We start from the raw sequence: 23,293 nt of genomic DNA, 5'->3' as shown, positions 1-23,293 counted from the left end.
AGGAAAGAAATGTATACAGGTTTGAAACAACTTGAGGGTGAGTAAATGAAAATGGCATTTTTATTTTTGGGTGAACTATCCCTTTAAATACTGTGTCAATACAAATGCACAGGAACTCTACAATATGCTGTGCAAAATATGTATACCAGGATCTGTCTTAAGATGAAAATAAACATTAAATGATTGCTTTGTGTTTCATACTTGTTTTACTGTTTAAATTTAGCTGAAAAATAACAGGCAGTTTAATGGCATGTTTCCATTGACATAAAAGGAACGGTATGTTTTTTCAGTTATTTATTTATTTATTTATTTATTTATGTATTTAATAAATAAATAAATAAACCCACCTTGAGAAATATTTATTGTGACAAATAAACTGTATGGCTTTTCCTGGACAATAATGGAGGAAACAAACTTCAATTATATTATTGTATTTAATGTTAATATATAAAATGGATACAATATTTATTTATTTATTTATTTAGTTAGTTAGAAGGTATAATATCCTTAAATGTTTGTGTACAGAAATTCAAAACATAAACTCACCTTGAGCAATATTCCCAAAATGTTAAAAGTGTGACAAATGGCAACATTATACATTTGGTATTTGATATTGTCTTAAAATCATTATCTATTATTAAGTCACAACATAACATATAAATGGCTAGTGTATTTTTGTCACTACATGGCTACATATTATTTCCAACTACAATTGCAAAATGTGAAAGTGGCAATAACAATGCGTCCAGACCTTTAACTGGTAATTTATTCATGAGTCCTAGACAATTCAGCATTGTCACACACGCACACAGGTTCGCCATCTTTGTGGGGACTCTCCATAGACATAATGATTTTTATACTGAACAAACTGTATATTCTCTCCCCTTACACTAAACCTACCCATCACAAAAAAACTTTCTGCATTGTTACATTTTGAAAAAAACGAATTCTGTATGATTTATAAGCTTGTTTCCTCATGGGGACCTCAATTTAGGTCCCCACAGTGACCCCATGCAGTCCCCATGAGTCAGTGTGCATCCAAGTTGATTTCCCAACGGGATAGAAAAAAAAAGCACACACACACACACACACACACACACACACACACACACACACACACAGGTATCACGGAAGTGGCGTCACGGAGCACGGGAGGAGGGGGTTTGGGATGAAGCGTTTCAGAGAGCAAGATGGCAGCAAAATCCGATGGCGCGGGGGTCGTTACCGGTTTCGCGCAGCTGCACAACCTGGACGAGGCGCTCGGCGACGACGATGGGCTGGACAGCGCGGCCATACACATCTGCCACTGCTGCAACACCTCGTCGTGTTACTGGGGCTGCAGGAGCGCGTGTCTGCAGACGCTCCTGGGCGAACGCGACGCTGGAGAGCGCGAGCGGCCGACGCATCAGCAGCAGCCGCCGGAGGAGCGCCTGTGGCTGGACTGCCTCTGGATCGTCCTCGCGCTGCTCGTCTTCTTCTGGGACGTCGGGACGGACTTGTGGCTGGCTATTGACTACTACTCCAAACGGGACTATCTGTGGTTCGGGCTCACCCTGTTCTTCGTGCTGGTGCCGTCGGTGCTGGTCCAGATTCTGAGCTTCAGGTGGTTCGTCCAGGACTGCACGGGCGGTGGGCTCGGGGCCGCGGAGGGGCTCAGCAGGAAAGCCACGGCCGATCTCAGCTCGCGCATCTACGGCAGGGACAGGTGCTGTGTGATCTCCATATGGATATGGCATGCCTGTGTGCACATCCTTCAGATGGGACAAGTGTGGAGGTAAGACGCTGACGTGATGATGATGATGATGATGATGATGATGGTGATAGAAAGTCCATTGAAAGGCTTTTAGGATGATGCACACACCCAGGAATATTCAGATGATTTATACAGGGGATAACCTGCTTGTTTTGATCAGATGCACAGGATGGTTGTTTTGATTGGTGCATGACATCACATCACTGTGCACACACTCCAGAGATGATGCACATTGAACACACACATCAACAGAGCTATTGCATGCAGATGCATCAGATGATGCCTTTCAGCATCATCTCAGAGGCAGTGCTCGGTTGAAACACTAATGTTTTTCTTTCTCTTGCTTTATGGCTGGCTCTGTGTCCTCTAACCATCTGTGTAACGATGGCAAACAGTTCATTTCAGCAGAATGACGGGCTCACTTCGGACTTGAGAGTGTGGAATCAATAGAGCTTGTAATTAATTTACTTGAATGACCTCTGCTAGAGGAAAACAAACCTCGGTCTGGTTGGGTTGTTTCGGCTGCATCCCGTTTGGGCTTGATCATGTAGGATGTTGCTTGTACATTCAGTCTTGTATAGCAGGCTTGTCTTCAGGATGTTGTTAATATTTTAGGTTCCAAGGTCACATTTTATGCTGATTGAGAAGCGTGTGTGTTCTGGTGAGGGGTTTGCATTAGCCTGATGTGGGGGACACTGATGTGTCTCATCCATGAGAGACTGTTTGTTCGCTCTTGAGTTTGTGAGAAGCATGAAACAAGGCTGGGCGTCACTAAGATTTGCATTCAGATGCTTTTAAATGCTTTAACATGTCATCAAGACAGCATGAGGAGGGAAGGATATTGGTTCTTTGTTATTCTCTTAAAACAACTGTATACTTATTAATTATTATTTAATTTTTTTTACAAAAAATATCACAATTTACTCACACATTGTCATTACTTGTTCTCATTGCTTCTCCAAATTTTTCGGTAACACTTTACAATAAGGGTTCATTAACATTAGTTAACTACATTAGTTAGCATGAACTAAGAATGAACAATACTTGTACAGCAATTATTGATCTTAGTTAATGTTCAGTTCAATATTTATAAATACATTATTAAAATCAAATGTTGTGTTTTGTTAACATTAGTTAATGCACTGAAGTAACATGAACAAACAATGAACAACTGCATTTTTATTAACTAACATTAACAAAGATTAATAAATACTGTAACAAATGTATTGCTCATGTTAATACAGTAACTAAAGTTCACAAACAAGATCTTATTATAAAGTGTTACCAATTTTTCTTACTCTAATATGATCATTTTAAAGTACAATCAGATAAATGTAAATACAGTAAAATTATAAAATGTATAAATACTTTACAGTTTTAGTGATACATTTTTATTTCTTGGAATAAAATAATGAGAATTAAATTATTGTGGGGATTTTGATGGGTTAATGTGCTTTATTTGTCATTAAATAAGTATCACAATGTTAATAATTATAACAACTATTAATACTAAATATTGGCTTCTGTTTGTTTAATGAAGACTTTATGGTTTAACCATCCACATAATGCAGTACATTCATTTTAAATAGAAATTTCATAGATATTTACTTATTCTCATTGCTTCTCTTTACATTTTTCGGTAACACTTTACAATAAAGTTTCATAACATTAGTTAACTAGTTATCATGAAATAAGAATGAACAATACTTCTACAGCATTTATTAATCTTAGTTAATGTTAATTTCAACAACATTCACTAGTACATTATAAAAAAATGTATTTGTTAACATTAGTTAATGCACTGTGAACTAACATGAACAAACAATGTATTTTTTAAACTAACATTAACAAAGATGAATAAATACAGTAACAAATGTATTTCTCATTGTTAGTTTATGTTTGTTCATACATTAACTCATTTTGACAAATTAAACCTTAAGGCAGTGTTACTGATATTTGTATTCATTTCAGTTTTAAGGTAGGTAATGGATTAGACAAAGACTGATTTTCCAGACAATCCAATTGTCAGATTACAGCATTTCCAAATAATTCATGCTGTTATGTTCAGTATCTCTAAATGCCTGTGATGAGTTCCATACAGCGCTGTAACCTGTTTACTGAGAGTATCCAGTGGGAAGAATAGATTGTTGTTGATGCTTTGCTTCTTCAGCAGGGCGACAGAAAGGCAGGCAGTGTCTCCAGGCCTGAATAAGACAATTAGTTGACTGTCACGCCGGTTAAGATCATCTGTCGAGCTCAGGGGTGACCAGAAGCTGGCAAGCGCAGGCAGAAAATGTGTTCCCCGCCGCCAGCGCCCGCTCACACTCTCTGGATGCACATATGCTTCCCCTGGCAGAGATCTAACACTGATGAGGGCTGATTGCAGTGTTAAGAGTGTAAGACCCCAGCTTGACTCAGAGTTCTCACAGCATGGAAAACCTTTCAGCCCTTCCTTGCTTTTAGTTTACAAATGCAGATCATGTCCAGTTGTTGTTCTGTGACATTTGGGCTTGTAGGATCAAGCAAATTACCAAGAGGTTTTTTGGACCCCATTGACAACATAAGACTTTTTAAAAAAATTATAAAATTAAGTACGGTACATAAATTTAGATGTTTTCATAGAGTTGTTGTTGATAAATGTGTGAGGGATAAGTAGGCTGTCAAGGTAATGAATCTCGTATCACCATGAAGGGGGCTGTTTTGTGATTAATGACTGACTTTTTCCTAATATACTTTGGTGATTTCATAGAGAATTTAATTGGTGCTGTTTTGTAATTCTGCCACAGAATAAAAAATAAAAAAGGTAATGCGAGTTATGAAGTCAGAAATGCGTGTTATAAAGTCAGAATTGTGAGATATAAACTCGCAATCCTGAGGAAAAAATGTTTTCCTTAGTCTTTGACTTTATAACTTGCAAGTGCGAGTTTATGTCACAATTCTGAGAAAAGATGTCAGAATTGCGAGATATAAACTTGCAATTGCGTGTTATAAAAAAAAAGTCAGATTTTCAACTTTATTTCTTGCAATTCTGACTTTATAACACTCAATTGCGAGTTTATTTTTCCCAATTCTGACTTTATATCTCGCAATTCTGACTTTATATCTTGCAATTCTGACTTTATATCTTGCAATTCTGACTTTATATCTCGCAATTCTGACTTTATATCTTGCAATTCTGAGAAATGAAGTCAGAATTGCGCGACGTATACTCGCAATTGTGATGTTAAAAGTCGCAATTATCTTTTACAATGTTTTATTCTTATTTTCTTGTAAAACATACTCCACTAATCTTTATTTTATTTACAACTTGGTGATAGTGTTAGTGATTTGAACAAACCTTAACCCTATATTGAACTTGGGCCCAGAAATCGTCCTTTACTGCAAAAAAAGATTTTCTTACTCGGTATATTTGTCTTGTTTTCCAGTACAAATATGTAAACATTCTTAAATCAAGATAAATTTACTTGCGAAACAAAATTACATAAGATGAATTTAAGTTGTTGTTTTTTTTTCGTTAAAACAAGAAGATAATCTTGTTTTCCCTTTGAATTAATTTTATTTGATCTGAGTTAGCAGATATGTTTTCTTGGTACATTGATAAAAAAAAAAAAAAAAAATCTTTCAGAACACAAGACTTTTTGCTTCTCAAGTTAATGTATCTTAATTTAAGAATGTTTACATATTTGTACTACAAAACAAGACTTATGCAGTGAGATCCAGGCAGACGAGCAATGATTATGTCAGAGATCAATTTAAATGAGGAATAACACATTTATTAAGTAAAAAGTCAAATTATAAAGACAACAAATTAAGTAAATCTGAAGTAAGGTATTTGCGGAATAAAAGGAGAGGTAGAAGAGAAGAAGCAGAAGAAAATTAGAGCAAAGAATATATATGCAGGAAACTTACATCCTCCTACACTTGTTTTGGTCTGATAGGAAAAGGTCAAACAGACTTAGCCTGTCTATTATGTCATAGTTGGTGTAACCGGTTGGAGTGAACGAAAGATAGACGAAACAGGTACATCACGTTATCAATTCTGATGGAAAATACACCCACTCGGTCTTACAGCACAGAAGAGACACCAAAGATCTCACTTTTGGAAATAGTCAAACACATCAGAGCATATTGTAGAAAATAAATAAATGATTAATGAAATCAAGAAGATGTAAAAGAATAATAACGCAACATAAAGAATGTAACGATTTATCAATGATGATTAAATTAATACATAGCTATCAATGACTAGAATGCATGAAGAAGAGATTAATAAGATTCGCAAAAAGGAATAATTAATAAAAGAAAGAATTAAAGGACAATATTCAAAAGAATAAATTTGAATACGGATAATTTCGTATACACCAAAGACAAAAATTCAGAGTAAGAAAATATATCATTTTTTTTTGCAGTGTGTGATTTTGTTGAACAGAATGTTTCCTCAAATCATGTGGCTTGTTATTGAGTGTTAACGCGACTCACTTACTTTGAAAGGTGACGTTATGCTTTGCCGTACTGAATTGTGGGTTCTGTTTCATGTTACTCATTTCAAGCACTGGCATTGCTTGCGGCAAGTTTTTCAATTTTCAACTTTTCAAGCACCAACGCAGGCGTCAGCCAATCAGGGGTGCGTTTCCCGTACAACGACATAACTCGCTGCTTAACTACCATAGTACGATGCATCGTTGAAGAAATCAACTAGCTAGTCACGACTGATTCCCGAAACCATAGTCGCAAATTTATTGTTCAACCACGTTGGTTAATGATGTCACGCACTGGGTGGAGTAATAACTTCTTTTAATGAATCTGTTTGAGATCGAATTAATGCTAGATGTTTTGCTATAGCCTACGGACATGGCATCTGCGGATTAATTCAAATTTTTTATTGCCAGATTCAATCATAGGCTCGTTCTTCCATACTAGAGCATGTTCGCACATGTGCACTCTTCAAACAAACTAAAACTAAACAACATAAATGACATTTGTATGTATTCCAATTAAAGATACAGATTGCTTATTTCGCTCAAGATAAGGATTTGAGTCCACATGTCATGCAAACAAGAAACTCTGCTTCTAACCACAGGTCGAGAGCTGTCGTTCCAAACACACAACTTTGCGATGCTGTTTGCGAATGTTCGTTGGGACTATGGTTTCGGGAAACACCGACTCGTTGAAGTATGCTGATAACAACAGAACTTGAGAGCATAGTTGGCTAACAATGCTTTTTGGAAACGCACACCTGATCGCCTTATGCAAATACCCTAGCGCATACTCAAGCTAATTGCGTTCATGCAACATCGGAAAGTAATGTGACTGGATGTTCTCACTATGATGGTCGCGTCAGCAGACTCAGCACCAAGCTCCAGACGCCGCGACGCCCCGTGTGAATGCAGCGTAAGAAACCACCTAGCAACCTGAAATTGACTTAAGAAAATGCAAAAATCTCATTTGCATTCAAGCATCTGTTATTAAAGCCGCTGGGCAACATCCTTATGAAAAGGACTGTTATGCAAGCATGATCTCTAAAGCGCAGCACAGACCAGACCAGCAGTTGGTGTGGCTGTAGATGTTGGCATTGACACACTGACCTGAATTCTCCTCTATCTGTTCAGTGCACTTTCAGTAACCCTGAGCCCCAGAGCTCACACCTTTCATCGGCCCGTTACAGGGCTTTTACTGCCTCCACTTAACCGCAGCACGAGCGGCTCCTGGGACGCGAATCCTTCTCTCAAGCTTCCACCCACTCATGCAAACTTAACCTTGTTTATGTTTCGCATTTATTTAGCTTGAGCTCTGTCTGTAGAATGACTTGAGAAATACAACTCTCCAATATCAGTCCCAAATGGAAAATTGCATTGCTCTATTTTAGTTGATGTGTGTAATGTTTTCCTTGTCCTATCCCAGTTTACATTTACATTCATGCATTTAGCAGACACTTTTATCCAAAATAACTTACAATAGAGGAACCTAAGCAATGATGCCAGCAATATTCACAATATAGTGTAGTGTACAATGTCAATTAGAAAGCTAGAGCAGAGGTGAAATCTTTAAAATATCTATTAAAATATTTTTTAATATGAAGTAACCATTTATATTGGATATTATTATTGGCATATACTATTATAGTTTTTTTATTAATAGTTTGATTTAGGTGTTATTTTTTATAAATATATATATTTTTTGGTTTTATTAAAATTTTTGTTATATATTTTTTTTCATTTTGTTGACTTTTTTTTATAGTTTTTTAAATGTCTGTACAATTTTTGTTCATTTTTATTTCAGTTTTAGTTTTACTTAGACTAAATGGAAATTAGAAATGTTGCCTTGGTAACTAGCTGAAATAAAATGTTTAATTGGTTAGTTCACCCAAAAATGAAAATTATGTTATTATATAGGCTACTTCAAAACACAAATGAAAATATTTTTAATCTGAATATATCTGAAATCTGAGCGATCTCTCTCTGTCCCTCCATTGACAGCTACACAACTACCACTTTGACTCTTCAAAAACATCATAAAGAGATCGTAAAACGAATCTATTTGTTTTGAGTGGTTTAGTCGAAATTTTCTAAAGAGACCAAATTGCTTTATGTGATGAACAGATTTAATTAAGTCTTTAATTCACAAATAAACATTCATCAACTCACACATCAGTTGTGGTAAACATGTTCGCTTGACGTGCGAGAACCAATGAGGTTCATTCTGGTGTTACGCTGCATTTTTGAGCTTCAGCAAACCAATGAAGTTCATTCTGGTGTTACACAACACGTTTGAGCTTTAGCAAGAACCAATGAGGTTCATTCTCGTGTTACGCTGCAAGTTTGAGCTTCTGTAAAAACCCCGCAAGAACCAGTGAGGTTCATTCTCATGTTACGCAGCACGTTTGAGCTTTAGCAAGAACCAATGAGGTTCATTCTCGTGTTACGCAGCACGTTTGAGCTTCAGCAAGAACCAATGAGGTTCATTCTCATGTTACGCAGCACGTTTGAGCTTTAGCAAGAACCAATGAGGTTCATTCTCATGTTACGCAGCACGTTTGAGCTTTAGCAAGAACCAATGAGGTTCATTCTCGTGTTACACAGCACGTTTGAGCTTTAGCAAGAACCAATGAGGTTCATTCTCGTGTTACACAGCACGTTTGAGCTTCAGCAAGAACCAATGAGGTTCATTCTCATGTTACGCAGCACGTTTGAGCTTCAGCAAGAACCAATGAGGTTCATTCTCGTGTTACGCTGCAAGTTTGAGCTTCTGTAAAAACCCCGCAAGAACCAATGAGGTTCATTCTCATGTTACGCAGCACGTTTGAGCTTTAGCAAGAACCAATGAGGTTCATTCTCGTGTTACGCAGCACGTTTGAGCTTTAGCAAGAACCAATGAGGTTCATTCTCATGTTACGCAGCACGTTTGAGCTTTAGCAAGAACCAATGAGGTTCATTCTCGTGTTACGCAGCACGTTTGAGCTTTAGCAAGAACCAATGAGGTTCATTCTCATGTTACGCAGCACGTTTGAGCTTTAGCAAGAACCAATGAGGTTCATTCTCGTGTTACACAGCACGTTTGAGCTTCAGCAAGAACCAATGAGGTTCATTCTCGTGTTACGCAGCACGTTTGAGCTTTAGCAAGAACCAATGAGGTTCATTCTCGTGTTACACAGCACGTTTGAGCTTCGGCAAGAACCAATGAGGTTCATTTTTGTTACGCTGCAAGTTTGAGGTTCTGTAAGAACCAGTGAGGTTTGTTCTCGCACGTCAAGCAAGTAAGGTTGAGCTTCAGTTTATGAACGTTTCGAAGTCAAAGTGTCAGTTGCGCAGCTGTCATTGAAGAGACAGAAATCTCTCAGTTTTCATTAAAATATCTTAATTTGTGAACGGATTGGAACGACATGAGGGTGAGTAATTATTGACAGAATTTTCATTTTTGGGTTAACTATCCCTTCAAGGTTTTTTATATTTTATTTTTATTACTCATAATGTTTTTTTTAAATTTTTTACAAGCAACAAAAATGTTTCTTTTATGATTTGATATTTAGTTTTAGTTAACAATAACAACCCTGGCAGTAATACAAGTAAACCGTATTTACCTAAATAAGTTCAAATCTTGATGTTTATTTGAGTCTATTATCTGATTATGTTCTTATTCAGCAGACAGTTGTATCATGCAGCAGGAATTAATTCAGTGTGAACTGGTCAATATGTACAGGGATATTTCTTATTTAATAATGTATTTATCTTCTAAACCTGAGTAGCTCTTACCTCTACTTAGCCATATAATCCTCCAGGATCCGTTTAACCTTTCAGAAAACTGACTACTGAATTAGCCTTAACTGTTGTTTCTTGTATTTGGGGAATTAGATTTATTTGACGTTCAGTGAAGATCCGCTGCTATAGTTTTCAGCCTTTGCATTTATCACTGTTAATAAGGATTATGATTTTTGAATTCATTCTGCAACTGTGACTAAAATTTAAAATGGGATTTGCTGGATAGTGAATAACTTTCAGGGATTGACATAAGCTAGACAGAAAGTACTTTACATTGAGAATGATATAGTGAGGCTGTTTGCCCTTTTTAAAGCAGTCATATAATGCATTTGTGTGTAAACTGGTGGAATTAAACAGACTGTTTTTCTTTATATATTGAGACTTTAATGTGTTAATATGCTCTGAAATTTACTGTCGGTTTTCATAATACATCAAACTGCTTTGTGTCCATCCACTTTACCTAATCTTTTTATGTTTTTATGATTGTGGCCCTTAATAGATGTTTAGAGACATGTCTCAATTGCAAAAAAAAAAAAAAAAAAAGCAGTCTAAAGTCTGTTTTCACAGATTATAGTGCTAAGTGCTCAATATCTGTTCAGGTGTTAAAGCTTTTATGGAGTTAACCCCGACTATTTCCTCATAAAAGATTCTGACTCAGTGTTAAAGTTGTGTTCAATTATTGATTGCAGGCACAATCTGTGAAAGTTTCAGGGTAAAAGCATAAAGGCTGTGAACTGAATCTATCCTCCCTGCGGGAGTTTCAGTAACGGCTGAGAGAGAAAGTTTACAGTGTCTCAGCAGGATCTTTCTCTTAGTCATGATGTACTTGCTAGAAATAGCACCTGAAATCTTCATCTAGGGGTCAAATGGAGGAGCAACCGTGAAAATTTTCTTCTTTCAAAAATTTCCAGACAGTTTATAGCGTCAACCAGACTAAGATTAATATCCTTCTGTGAAACGGCTTCTTGAACAAGAAAAAAAATTTTTAGGGCACGACTTGATTTTTTTCCATCGGGAATTGATTGGATGGTTGTGGTTTGCTATTGGTGGATCTCATGTGAGTGACAAGTTGCCCCGCCCTCACATGTCATCAGAGAAGAGAAGAGATGTTGCTGCAAGAGGGAGGGGAAGTTATTTTGATTTAAGATTGATGGCAGATGAATAAAAAAAGTGAAGGATAAATCATCATGTATAATAAATGTGGCAATATTCCTTAAAAAAAAGAAGAAATGTCAGTATTAGGGGTGTAACAATATATCGTGTCACAATATATCGTAATAGAAAAATGCATCAATATGTATTGTGGATAGTGACAATATGTATTGTGTATAATACTACATAGTTTTAGTGTCAGTACTACATTAAACTACTATATATAATGTTGAATATAATGTATAATAATGCAATGGGGGAATATTTGTGGGTCCTGATAATGCCAGTTGTCTTATGTTACCAGTAAAAAATGGCGTACATTATTTGAAATATATCTAGTCAGTGGCAGAGTGCAAGCATATTCGCCTAAAATAATTCTGTATTTTCAGCTTCAGAATCATCGATATTTTTATTCTGGTGTCACCATTGTCTTGCACATTGGGTTATTCATTTTAATCAACAGTAATTTTTTTGTATATAATATCGTATCGTGAGTTCAGTATCGTGATATGTATTGAATCATGAAATGAGGGTATTACACCCTTAATCAATATTGTTCTGGGTTGAAAACAACTTCATTGTTGAAATACTTTCTTGTATGCATCCCAGTTTTAATGTGCAGAGTCAAACTGTAAGTTGCATTCCTGTAGTTTTTGCATTTTCTGGGATGCACCCGAGTGTAAGAAAAAGGAGCATGAAGGTGTTTTTTTTTTTCGCTGACATTTACAGCACACACTCGTCTCTGTATGTGGGAAAACTCTCTGTTGTTTGTCGGCATACATAATTGAAATGTTACTTTCCTCGTTTTTAAATTTTGACTGTGACATACTAGAAGACAGATGAAATAAATATCCAACACAAAAGTGCCTTTACATAACGTATGACATATCATACCACAATAAATGCTCTGCTGGAATATATTTGATAAATAATTTGCTGGTCCCTGTGTTGAATTATGCAAGTCTCTACTGGAATCTGTCACGAGGAATTTGAATGTATTTACGGTTTTCAAATGTCTTCTTTGTATTCAGTGTTTTTCCAGCTGGTATTTTATGCAATATTTGTACAACTCTGTAGGCCTAGATGATAATCCATTTGCAGGGGCATTTTTTGTGTGTGCATTTTACATTCAGATAGATTTGTCATGATTTTTTTCTGCTTGCAATATTTGCTTTAACGGAGCTTTTTTTTGGTCATATAAATTATATAAATTATATTATATCAATCATTTGATGTCATTTCTTATTTTGTTGTTATGTACAGTCTCATATCACCCTAAATGGGTCTGTGTTGTGATTAATGACTGACTGTCATATTTTATGTGATATTCGTAAAGCATAAGTCATTTGAATAGAGTTCAGCACATTGTTTGCCTTCCAGACTCATTGGAAAAACATGCCTGTGGCGACATTTCTGCAAAATGATATTATGTTGGTTCTTGCGAAATGTCCAATTAATGGAGCTAAAAGCATGTTCAGTTTTATCTAAAACGCATTTGAATCTGGCAATGTTGTATGTATTGCGGTAGTTTGAAAATGAAATGTCTGTTGAGTGGCGCTAAATGATTAGTGCTCAGTTGCGTTTGAAAATAACAACCCAACTTACACTAAACCTAACCGATAGTGTTAACAAAAGCAAACATGAGATAAAACGTACATTTGCTGAAGCAGCCATGCCATTTTAGCTTGCTTCTACAAGTCTTTGAGCTCTTGAGTCTTTATTAATCAATAATCTACCCCTGTAATCATCAATTATGTGAAAAGGAATAAACATTGTTGGTGTTTTACTGCCACTAGTTTCTTCATTTCAGCTTGAAACTGTAGTGAATTTTATTTATAGGCGTGTTTTTGTGGAGTTTTGCAAAAATGCATAAGGGCCTATGTTGCATTTTTTTCACTTTCAGAGCCCGGGTTATTTTCATGATGTTTATTTACTCCTGTGGAGCTCTATAGCCATTGTATCATCATATCAAACTATTCATATTTAGTTTTATGATGGATATATGCATACATGTATGCATATATTTACCTTCAGGTGTGCTAGTTGTTCATATGAAACAGAACAGCCTAAAGATTTCAGGCTTAGTATTCAGGTTCAGAATTCAGTTATTTTTCCGTACAGCACGCCTGTCCTTCAGCTTTACAAGTTTCTAATTTATGCCTTTTTATCTTTGGAGTCATTTTACCCATTTTCATTTGATGTCTGCTCGATCCCATAATTCTGTTGCAGTCTGGTTGTTGTGTGTTCTACCCCTCACCCCATTCTCATTTCATGACTCCATTTTGTTCTGTTTGTTTTGCTTTAGTTTCCCTGATGGACTGATGATCTAGACAGAAGCAGTTTGGTTTGGGACAGGGAGGTTTACTCGCACACATAGCGGAGGGCAAGAGAGACAGAAAGAGGCTTCTGGAACGGGCCCAGATGATAGTAAGTCTACCTCTCTGTCTATACACTCCTCTGTATTTCCCTTTTCTCTTTCCATCTGTTTCCGTATTATTAGAGCGACAACATGTTTCACCGCTTCTAACAGCTTACTTTCAAAAATTGACTCTGGAAGTGCTGCGAAGTGAGACTAAATGAGAATAAATTCTCTTTTTTAGTTTTATATAGACTTCACAGACGCATGCGTAATGTTCCCAGTCATTTTCCCATTGTCTCTCTCCATATGTTTGTCGGGTGTTATGAAATCCATGAATGTTTTCAAGGAAGGATTTTGCTGGAAAACTCCAGAGCTCCTCACAGGATTTTACAGGTGTGCGCATCTTTCATCCTAGATTCCACACATCTAGTTAGAGAATAGAGAGCAAATCTCTGTAACTCTATTTTAGATCTAATTCTATTCTGGAAAAGATTGTGCCAACGTGTTTATTTTCATTCATAGTTCTGTTGCCCGTATCATGGCGCCTGAGAGATTGTAGATCGATGCAGTGGAAGGTTGCATGAATATGGAACATCTGTATTCTCTCTCCATTCTAGAGCTGTTGCTGTGTTTATTCTAGTGTTTTTTTTTTCATGATGACTCCATCTTGAGCTTGGGGTCAGTGAGATTTTTTTTTAAAGAAATTTTTATCAACTTTTATTCAGCGAAGATGCACCAAATTGATCAAATATGACAGGAAAGACTATTTCAAATAAATGCTGTTAATTTTATTTCAGGATTCTTTGATGAAAAGATGAAAAGCAAATGTTTTTTGAGCATCAAATCATCATATTAGAATGATTTCTTAAGGATCATGTGACACTGAAGACTGGAGTAATGATGCTGAAAATCCAGCTTTGCAGGAATAAATTACATTTGAAAATATATTCAAATAGAAAACGGTTATTTTGAATTTTAATAATATTTTTCAATATTACTGTTTTCACTGTATTTTTGATCAAATAAAGCCTTGGTGAGCAGAAGAGACTTCTTTTAAAAAAACTGCAGAACACATGTATATACATCAATCATATATAGCTGAATATATTTTATACATTTTGGTTAAAATGACTTTGTCTGTCTTTTGGAGTCCCGGTGTTACTTAAACATTTAATTGTGTGTCACAGTACATCTTATGAATTTGTGTGGCTAAATTTATCAGCTTTATTCTGGGGGATTTTTGTGCATGCACTCCATGCTTTTAAGGCGGTATTGATTAACAAGGGAAACAGCTTGGGTGACATGAAACCGAACATTACTGTAACCCGCACCCATTCCCATCCCATCCGGGTCGATATCTGTGGCACAGCTGCGTACAGTGACTCATTCAGCTGGAAACATAAAGCAAATAAAGGCCGCTCACTGAGTGACTTCCTGCATTACTATTAGAGAGATTTGAGATATGACTCTATCTGACACTATGAAGCCTACTGGATGGCACAGAATATCCCGGTTCAGGCAGTGCAGCTTCCACTGGTTATATTTCAACATAAAGAGGGTTGTCCATGTGTTTGCATACAGTCAATATCGGCCATTAATCATCATATCGCAGAAACATCCTACACTGACTGTAAATGGATGCTATGTTATTATGTAAACTGTGAAATATGAATGTGATAGACTGTGATATCTCACGCCGCTTGTCTGTGTTCACAGCTTTCCACGGAGTAAGCGTGGCAAGGCTTTTATGGTTACATAAATATAAAACCATTAAAAAGCATTTTTGTTACTTGAAATCAAATAAATGTTGACTGAAATTAAATGAAAAAAGATTAAATTAATAGTTTGTATTTTATTTGCAACTGTGCAAAGCAACATTTCTTCTATTCATTTAGTTTAACTTAATGTACTAAAATAACTAAAACAAACACTTTAATTAAAAAAATTAATAAAGGCTTTATAGACCTATTTAAAAAATTGCAAAAAAATAATAAAATTAAAATGGAAAATAAAAACTAATTCAAAATATTAAAATTAACTATAATAGTAGCATCTCAATGGTACTAAAATAACACTTGTTCAGTGACACTTTCTAGTCAAATATATTTTGTCTCAATGTGATTAATGCATTTCTATATTTCATTGGGTTTGCAAAAAAGGAGTGCCGTTATGGGGGTCTTCCAGAAACAGGTTTGAGAAACACTGATGTAATAAGTCTGCCCTTGATGGGAAACTCCTGCTGCCATGTGCTCAAGCTCATTTTATAGACATAAATAATTCACACTCACGTCCTCAGAGTTGCCGTGCCTCAGGCAGCCTGTGAAAATGATAGGCTACAATTTATTGCACATCTTTTTGAAATGAATGGGTTTCCAAAGTTGTTTATGGCCTATTTGCATGTATGCATGCATTTATGTGTGTATGTACGTATCTGTCTGTCCCATCCATCCATCCATCCATCCATCCATCCATCCATCCATCCATCCATCCATCCATCCATCCATCCATCCATCCATCCATCCATCCATCCATCCATCCATCCATCCATCCATCCATCCATCCATCCATCCATCCATCCATCCATCCATCCATCCTGAAATGCATTGATGGGAAGTCAGATAATGATGCTCTTTTTTTCTCATACCCAGTGCACAATTGGATAAATAAATGCTAAATTGCTAGTTATTGGGTGCAGCACCACATATAATGCAGATTTATTGGACATTAACCTAAATTAAATGCTAACCTAATGTACAATAATGCTAATGTACAATAATGTGACTTGATTTCTGAAATGGAAACCAAAGACATTTCCAAGTTCAGTTGTCAAAATATCAATGAAATCTCACTTGTTGTTATCTATGAATTTAATTAATATTAAAAGTAATAATTATTATGATGTTTGTGAGTCAAATGGACCCTAACTGATTTTAATACAATTCGCCAAAAAATCATATTTTGAAAAATAGTTTTAGATAACTATTGCAAACAGATCAAAACAGTATTATAACACATTATAACATTATAAACAACTATGACTTTACAAAATAAATAAATAAAAATACAAAGTTCTGTCATGAAACTCTAGATGGCGCAGGTTAATAGGTCCTAACTCAACCTGCTCGTAATCACATCATTATCTATAGGGCACGGCTGATTGGTTCCTGCTGTATCAATAGCCAATGAGCTCGCTGCTCAACCCTCAAATACTTGTGCAGCATTTGCCTTAGCAGTGCAGCGCGCTTTCAGAAACCCTCCACCTTCCCCAGCTCCACCTGTATAGATCCAATGGTAATTCATGTACGCTATATTGTACAACAGCAGCATGTCTTACTTGCTCACAGCAGCGTGTCGTGTATGTATTGGCAGTGGCAAGTCCCGTACTTGCTCTGCAGCAGCAGCGTAGCAGATCTATTCCACCAAGACCAAACATATCAACATTGTCATATCCATTACCATGCAAAACACTCAGAGAGTTGTCATGACAGAACTGTATTTAAAAAAAGTTTTTTACATTTTGTAATTGTATTTAATGTTTTCATTTTCACTAACTGAATATACAGCATACAGTAGTTATAACTTTAAAAAAAAGACAACTTTTTAAATGTTATTTTATAGTTGTGCTTTTGGAATATTTTCAATTTATACCAAATATATACCAATTTATACCAATATACCAAAAGTATTTGGAATACTTTTCATACATATCAGGATGTACGATCTCACCCACATGGTATATATAGTGAAGATATGTGTGTGGGTATTACTGCATTGTGACAGTGGAACTTTTGGGAGTGTTTACAATTGTCAAGTCAAGTCACATTTATTTATGTAATGCTTTTTACAATACAGATTGTTTCAAAGCAGCTTTACAGAGATAACAGGAAAATGCAACCAAGTTTGTTTCCAGAAGAAAATAGGGTTACAGTACAGCTTAATTAAGTTCAGTGATGTTTCATTTTGTTGTAAAAAAGTTATTAATTTAGTTCATTTATATATATAGCCGTTCTGGAGAAAACCGTGATGTCATTGTCCAGCTCAGTTCAGTTCTTGTATAATAGTGTCAATGCAGGCAGATCAATATTATTGTTGAATATTAAATTAAATTTTAAATTTAATATCCCCAACTAAGCAAGCCAAAAGCCAAGGCAACAGTGGCAAGGAACCAAAACTCCATCAGGTGGCAGAATGGAGAAAAAAACCTTGAGAAACCAGGCTCAGTCGGGGGCCAGTTCTCCTCTGGCCAATGAACGAACAGTGTGTGATTATGATTTAGGCAGCATTACAGGTCAGAAGTCAGATTAGATTGTGATTGTGAATTGAATTGTGTGCAAATTAGGCTGTTTATTGGTATCAGATTGTTTTATGCATTATGTATCCCTGTGATTTCTGTGTAACATGGGATCATGACATTGAAATAAAACAAATTCATTTACAAGAACATTTTGCCCAGAGATGCATGTTTATTAGCTATGCGTCTCATAGAAAAGAGTCATGGGAACATTTCAGTTGAGATACCAATTCATTAAGCAAATAATAGTGCTGGCTTTTATAGCAGTAATGGCAGGTTCAGTATATTTTTTTGTAGTAATGTTTATGATCTTCTGAACAGGTATATCCGCACGCTGTACCTGGGCATCCAGAGTCGGCGACAGAAGGAACACAGGCGGCGCTTCTACTGGGCGATGATGTACGAGTATGCTGACGTCAACATGCTCCGTCTGCTGGAGACGTTTTTGGAGAGTGCCCCCCAACTGGTGCTACAACTCTGTATAATGATCCAGAAGAACCAGGCCGAGACACTGCAGTGTGAGTGTGAACCATTCATTAGTGAAGTTCGTTAAATCAGCTAAACGTTCAGGATGCACCATAAATGCTAGCTAAATAGATCCCTGTAAATCACCTAGACATCTATAGAGTGCTGCAGGATTGAGTCCTGAGATTTAGAAATGAGTTGGCATTTTTGCACTTCCGGTTCCATCATCCCAAAGTCAAAGGTCTTTTTGAATGGGAAACATTCTTCATTCTTTCAAGCAGACATATTTATTTGTATACATTAAATGTAAATTAATCCTTATTAAAGCTTTTAAAGTTATTTAGTCAAGAACATTGAGTGATTTTCTCTTTTTCTTTTGTTGTTTGATTATTGACGGACAGCAGCAGGTTATTAGACCCTTCTCATTTTAAGGCCGAATGCACGGATCCAATACACTGACACACATCCCATACTCTCCCAACTGTTTGCGTTCACCTAAGACATAACTCGACTGTATTTACATGAATACTTACTCGCCAATACGGACATTTTTACATAATTTTGTGTGCATTTGTCCACTCAAGCGTAGAAAGACATGAAAGAGAACTCAATTCAGTACTCGTGCGTTGACGTCTGAGAGGCGGCTTTCTGTATGCGCACAGAAAAACCCGCTTTTCAGATTTATCCAGATGTCTTCTCTTTCTCCCAGACAATTACTTGTTTGAACGATTTATGCTGCAAGTGCATGACAGCTTATGTCCCTCTGGGTAGATCAGCACGTTACAATTCAAATGTACTTATCTACCGCGCAGGACATCAATTCACTTCTGACTGGATCTCTTCCCAAATCGTCCCTCCCTAAGGTTTTCATCTCATTTTTATTTGTTGACGAAAATGTCGATAGGTTTTTGTCATAGTTTTTGTTATTAAAAAACTGTTTTTTATTTAGTTATCCCTTTCATTTTCGTCAGTGAAAAAATGTTGTTGTCAAAAATTTACAAATTAACTCTCAAGCTTTTTTCTTATGCTGATTTTGTGTAGGCTTCAATATTCATAAGTTGTGTTCATTTATCTTGATGAACAAAATGTGTAACACTGTGTCCTAACCAGACACGATGCGATAAGATTCCAGCGACAAATAATTTGTCTGTCCACACTAGACGCGATGCGACTGCGAGATGCGCCAAAATCAATCAAAACCCACAGCCAATCAGAACAGCGTGTGGGCGGAGTCTCGCGGCAAGAGAGTAATCTTAACGGCACTCGCAAAAAATTGGATAAGGCTACATAATCAAATTCACAAATATTACACCATTTAAACATTATTAGAAATGCATAGGTTACTGAGTTACTAAAACAATCTTTGACAAAGAATACACTTGTTTGTTCGCAGTTTGAATGTTCTTGTTTCCATTTGTTTAATTTCAAGATCTGAGGTGAATTATCCATTGTTGCTTTTACAGCTACAAAGCTGGAGCACTAAATGCTTTTAACATTAAATAAAGCACATAAACAGTTCCTGAGATTATCATTTCCACACTTTGTGTTTGTTGTACCAGCCGCGACGTCGCAGAAAAATAGAAACCATTTCTAAAATAGAATCGTCGCGTGTCGCCATCGCGGCTGGTTAAGGCAAAAACTCTGATTAACATGGAAAAGATACCCTTTATTGCGCGTTGCGTGTAGTTAGGACACGGTGTAAGAATCATAAACTTTTGTTGGTCACAGTATTTTCTGCCAGTTTCCAAAAGCCAATGGAACAAACACTACTTAACTTTTTGCCGAGGAAACCAAGGTGATGTCAACTTACGGGTTGGCCTACAAAAATTACGTCATCCCTGCAGCACTCTATTCAATGTGTGTTTTAGGTAAAAGATGTCACTTTGAGAGTTCATCTGCAATATGTCTCCTAAACCTTTCCAGTAAACATTCTACATGTTTCTGTGATGTTTGTGATTTAAAAATGTGCGTTATTAAAGCAATAAGTCACTAAAGGCCATGCTTTATGCTCATTGCATGTAAGGTATGATCTGAAATGGCTTGTAAAGATGTTTCCGGGTCCAAGCCTCTACTCCGTCAAGTTTGAATTCTCTATTTATAGCACACGTTTAAGCTAATTTTTCAAAAACTCAAGTGTACAATACAGTCTCCGGGCTCATGGTGTCCCTTACACAAATTTATTAAATGATTCAGAAAAGATTCATTGCTCTCAACTGAGCCAGCTGAGATTTCGGTTTGGAGCTAAAGTTAAGTTGATAGCTAAACTTAACTAAAGTTAAGTTGATGTTTAGTTTTACATCAAACCGTGACAGTATTTTAGCACCTTTTCGTGCTTTTCACTCTTTTGACTTGTTAACCTTTGGTCATTCCAAACCCTGCATAAAAGCAGAGCTAACCCTGTTCTTGTTTCATAACCCTGGGTAAAATCAGTGCAAAACCCGCTTCTAAATTACAGGTGTGAAACAGTCCTCTAAAAGTGAGATTCAGAATGATGATAATCTGGGGTTAAATGCAGTGTGAAAATCCTTGGCGTTGTTTGCTTTTGGGATCTAATAGAGTGTTTGAACCTGGAAACTGTGAGGCATGACCGACTTATCATGTTGCTCTTGCCACCTTTTTACAAAGCAATCTGGTTAAGTCCTGAAGAACGTCTCTCGTCATGAATACCTCACAGGTGTCTCCTCCGTGGCCTCCCTGCTCTCTCTGGCCTGGGTCCTGGCTTCTTACCACAAGCTCTTGCGCGATTCCAGAGATGACAAAAAGAGCATGAGCTACAGGGGCGCGCTGATCCACATCTTCTGGAGGCTTTTCACAATAACCTCTCGGGTGCTCTCCTTTGCCCTCTTCGCTTCCATCTTCCACATCTACTTCGGCATCTTCGTGGTTGTGCACTGGTGCGCCATGGCGTTCTGGATTGTGCACGGAGGCACTGATTTTTGCATGTCCAAATGGGAAGAGGTGCTCTTCAACATGGTGGTGGGCATCGTCTACATCTTCTGCTGGTTCAACGTGAAGGAGGGCCGAACCCGGTACCGCATGGTGATCTACTACTTTGTGGTGCTTGCCGAAAATACGGTGCTTACTTGCCTGTGGTACGCCTACCGAGACCCAGTCAGCACTGACTCCTATGCAGTGCCGGTGCTCTGCGGAGTTTACCTAACCTTCGCCTCAGGGGTGGTTTTTATGGGCATCTACTATGGGTTCCTTCACCCGATGGGACCTAAAATAAGGGTGCTAGCTAGCTCCTGTTGTGCTGATCTTCTTTGGGGACTTCCGTTACCCCCGGAGGCTGAGCCCATGGCACCCACTCCTGGTCCGCGAGCGTCCCAACCCACTCCCACTCGGGCTTCCACGGGGGCCTTTGGCCAACGGGATGATACCACAGCAGACACCTGCCTGCCCGTGTTTCAGGTGCGCTCGCCCGAGCCCACCACTCCCTTGGGCCGTTACAGGCCGGAGGGACCTCTGATCAAAATCGACATGCCCAGGAAACGCTACCCGGCCTGGGACGCGCACTTCGTGGACAGGCGCTTGAGAAGGACGATAAACATCCTGCAGTTCATCACGCCCGCGACCGTCGGGATCAGGTACAGGGACGGGCCGCTGCTGTACGAGCTCCTGCAGTACGAGTCGTCCCTGTGATGGCTGGCTCTCCCCTCCATTTAGTTTCAGATCTGCCACATTTCTCAAAATGCATGCCATTTTGGTTTCCGTATAAATGATATAAATGTGTGTAAAAGAGGAACTGCAAGTGTAAGCATCAAGCATTGCACTTTTTCTTTTACGTGAATAGCCTCCTGAAGATGTGTATATATTTTATATGTATATACTGTCTCTTTTTTACAATATCTGTGTCCCCATGAAGGGATATATATTTATGCGTCATGGTGTTTACAGCCAGCGGAAACCATTACATTGGAAAAATGGAGATCAGTTGACCACATCAACACCGCCTTGTGTTTTTAACAACTTTTATCAATCTATACTAGCTTATCTGATATTTCAGAGCTTATTTTCACACTTACATTGATCAGAATACTCAAGTTGATGTTTATATACAGAAAGTACCTGCTATAACCTAGAATTTTCCTCTTGACAGTGATTTGCATCGACAATGCAACAGAAAGTCGCCTACTAGCAAACTACAGATGAGCGGTTTGGCGACCTCTAGTGAAGTCTCTTTAGACTCTCTTTAGAGCACATGCCTCTTTAGACTGATCTCTGCAGGCAAGAATCTACTTCCTGTCAGACAAAATCCAAGTGGCATTCATTGTCTGTTTGCCTTAAAATCTGTATTTAGCTTGTTAAAGTGTCTTTATTTTTGGCTATTAAAGAAATACCTCATTGACTCTGTATAGCACAGTTCAGATCCATTTAACCCTTTGCACAATATGATTAATATGAACCTTGCACTGAGAATCATGTTAGATCTGTATAGTTTAGTGGGAGTTTAAAATAATAATTAAAGCACATAACTCGTGGTTTTGAAAGAACAGTTCTGTACAGCGAGTAGCACATTGAATTGGTGAGTTTTAAAATATTTGTTCTTGGTTATTGGGATGTTTTTGCTTTCTGGCTATGTTCTCACTGCAAGCCAAAATCCAAAATCAGCTCAAGCTCTTTTTTTTTTTATCTTTTTTTTTTTTTTTTTTTTTTTTTAATAATATTTATTTTAAATATATATTATTTAAAAAAAAAGTTTGAGTTGAAATATAATTTATTTATTCATTCTAATTCATTTATTTATTACAATCTGATATTATATTAACATTTATTTGTATTTATTTGTAATTTACTCTGTAAATTACTCTTGTAATTATACAATATGTATATATTCGATTGGTCGGCACTGTTCAAAAATCAGACTTGGCCTAGATTTAGCTGCGGTGTGAACATAGCCCATGTTCCTTCTGTTTTATCTCAGCAGAAATAAGCACAGAAAACCCTCAACAAGGTGGCGTTGTATGAACGGTCCTCTCCATTATTTCAACCTCTTTTCTAGCATTTAGACTGCATAG

The 23,293-nt window shown here is 37.1% G+C and overlaps 1 protein-coding gene across 1 annotated transcript; it reads left to right on the top strand.

Moving 5' to 3' along the window:
* Positions 1-1,141: 1,141 nt before the first annotated feature.
* On the top strand, positions 1,142-22,408 carry xkr6a (XK, Kell blood group complex subunit-related family, member 6a). Its single transcript, XM_079853016.1, has 3 exons — positions 1,142-1,774; positions 18,132-18,328; positions 20,950-22,408. The coding sequence occupies exons 1-3, from the start codon at positions 1,191-1,193 to the stop codon at positions 21,915-21,917; spliced, it is 1,749 nt and encodes a 582-aa protein (XP_079709142.1). The 5' UTR covers positions 1,142-1,190; the 3' UTR covers positions 21,918-22,408.
* The last annotated feature ends 885 nt before the right edge of the window (positions 22,409-23,293 follow it).

This window comes from Squalius cephalus (assembly GCF_949319135.1).
Source record: "Squalius cephalus genome assembly, chromosome: 20".
Lineage (NCBI taxonomy): Eukaryota > Metazoa > Chordata > Actinopteri > Cypriniformes > Leuciscidae > Squalius > Squalius cephalus.
The sequence above is the reverse complement of the archived record's forward strand: the minus strand, read 5'-3'. Positions and strand labels throughout refer to the sequence as shown.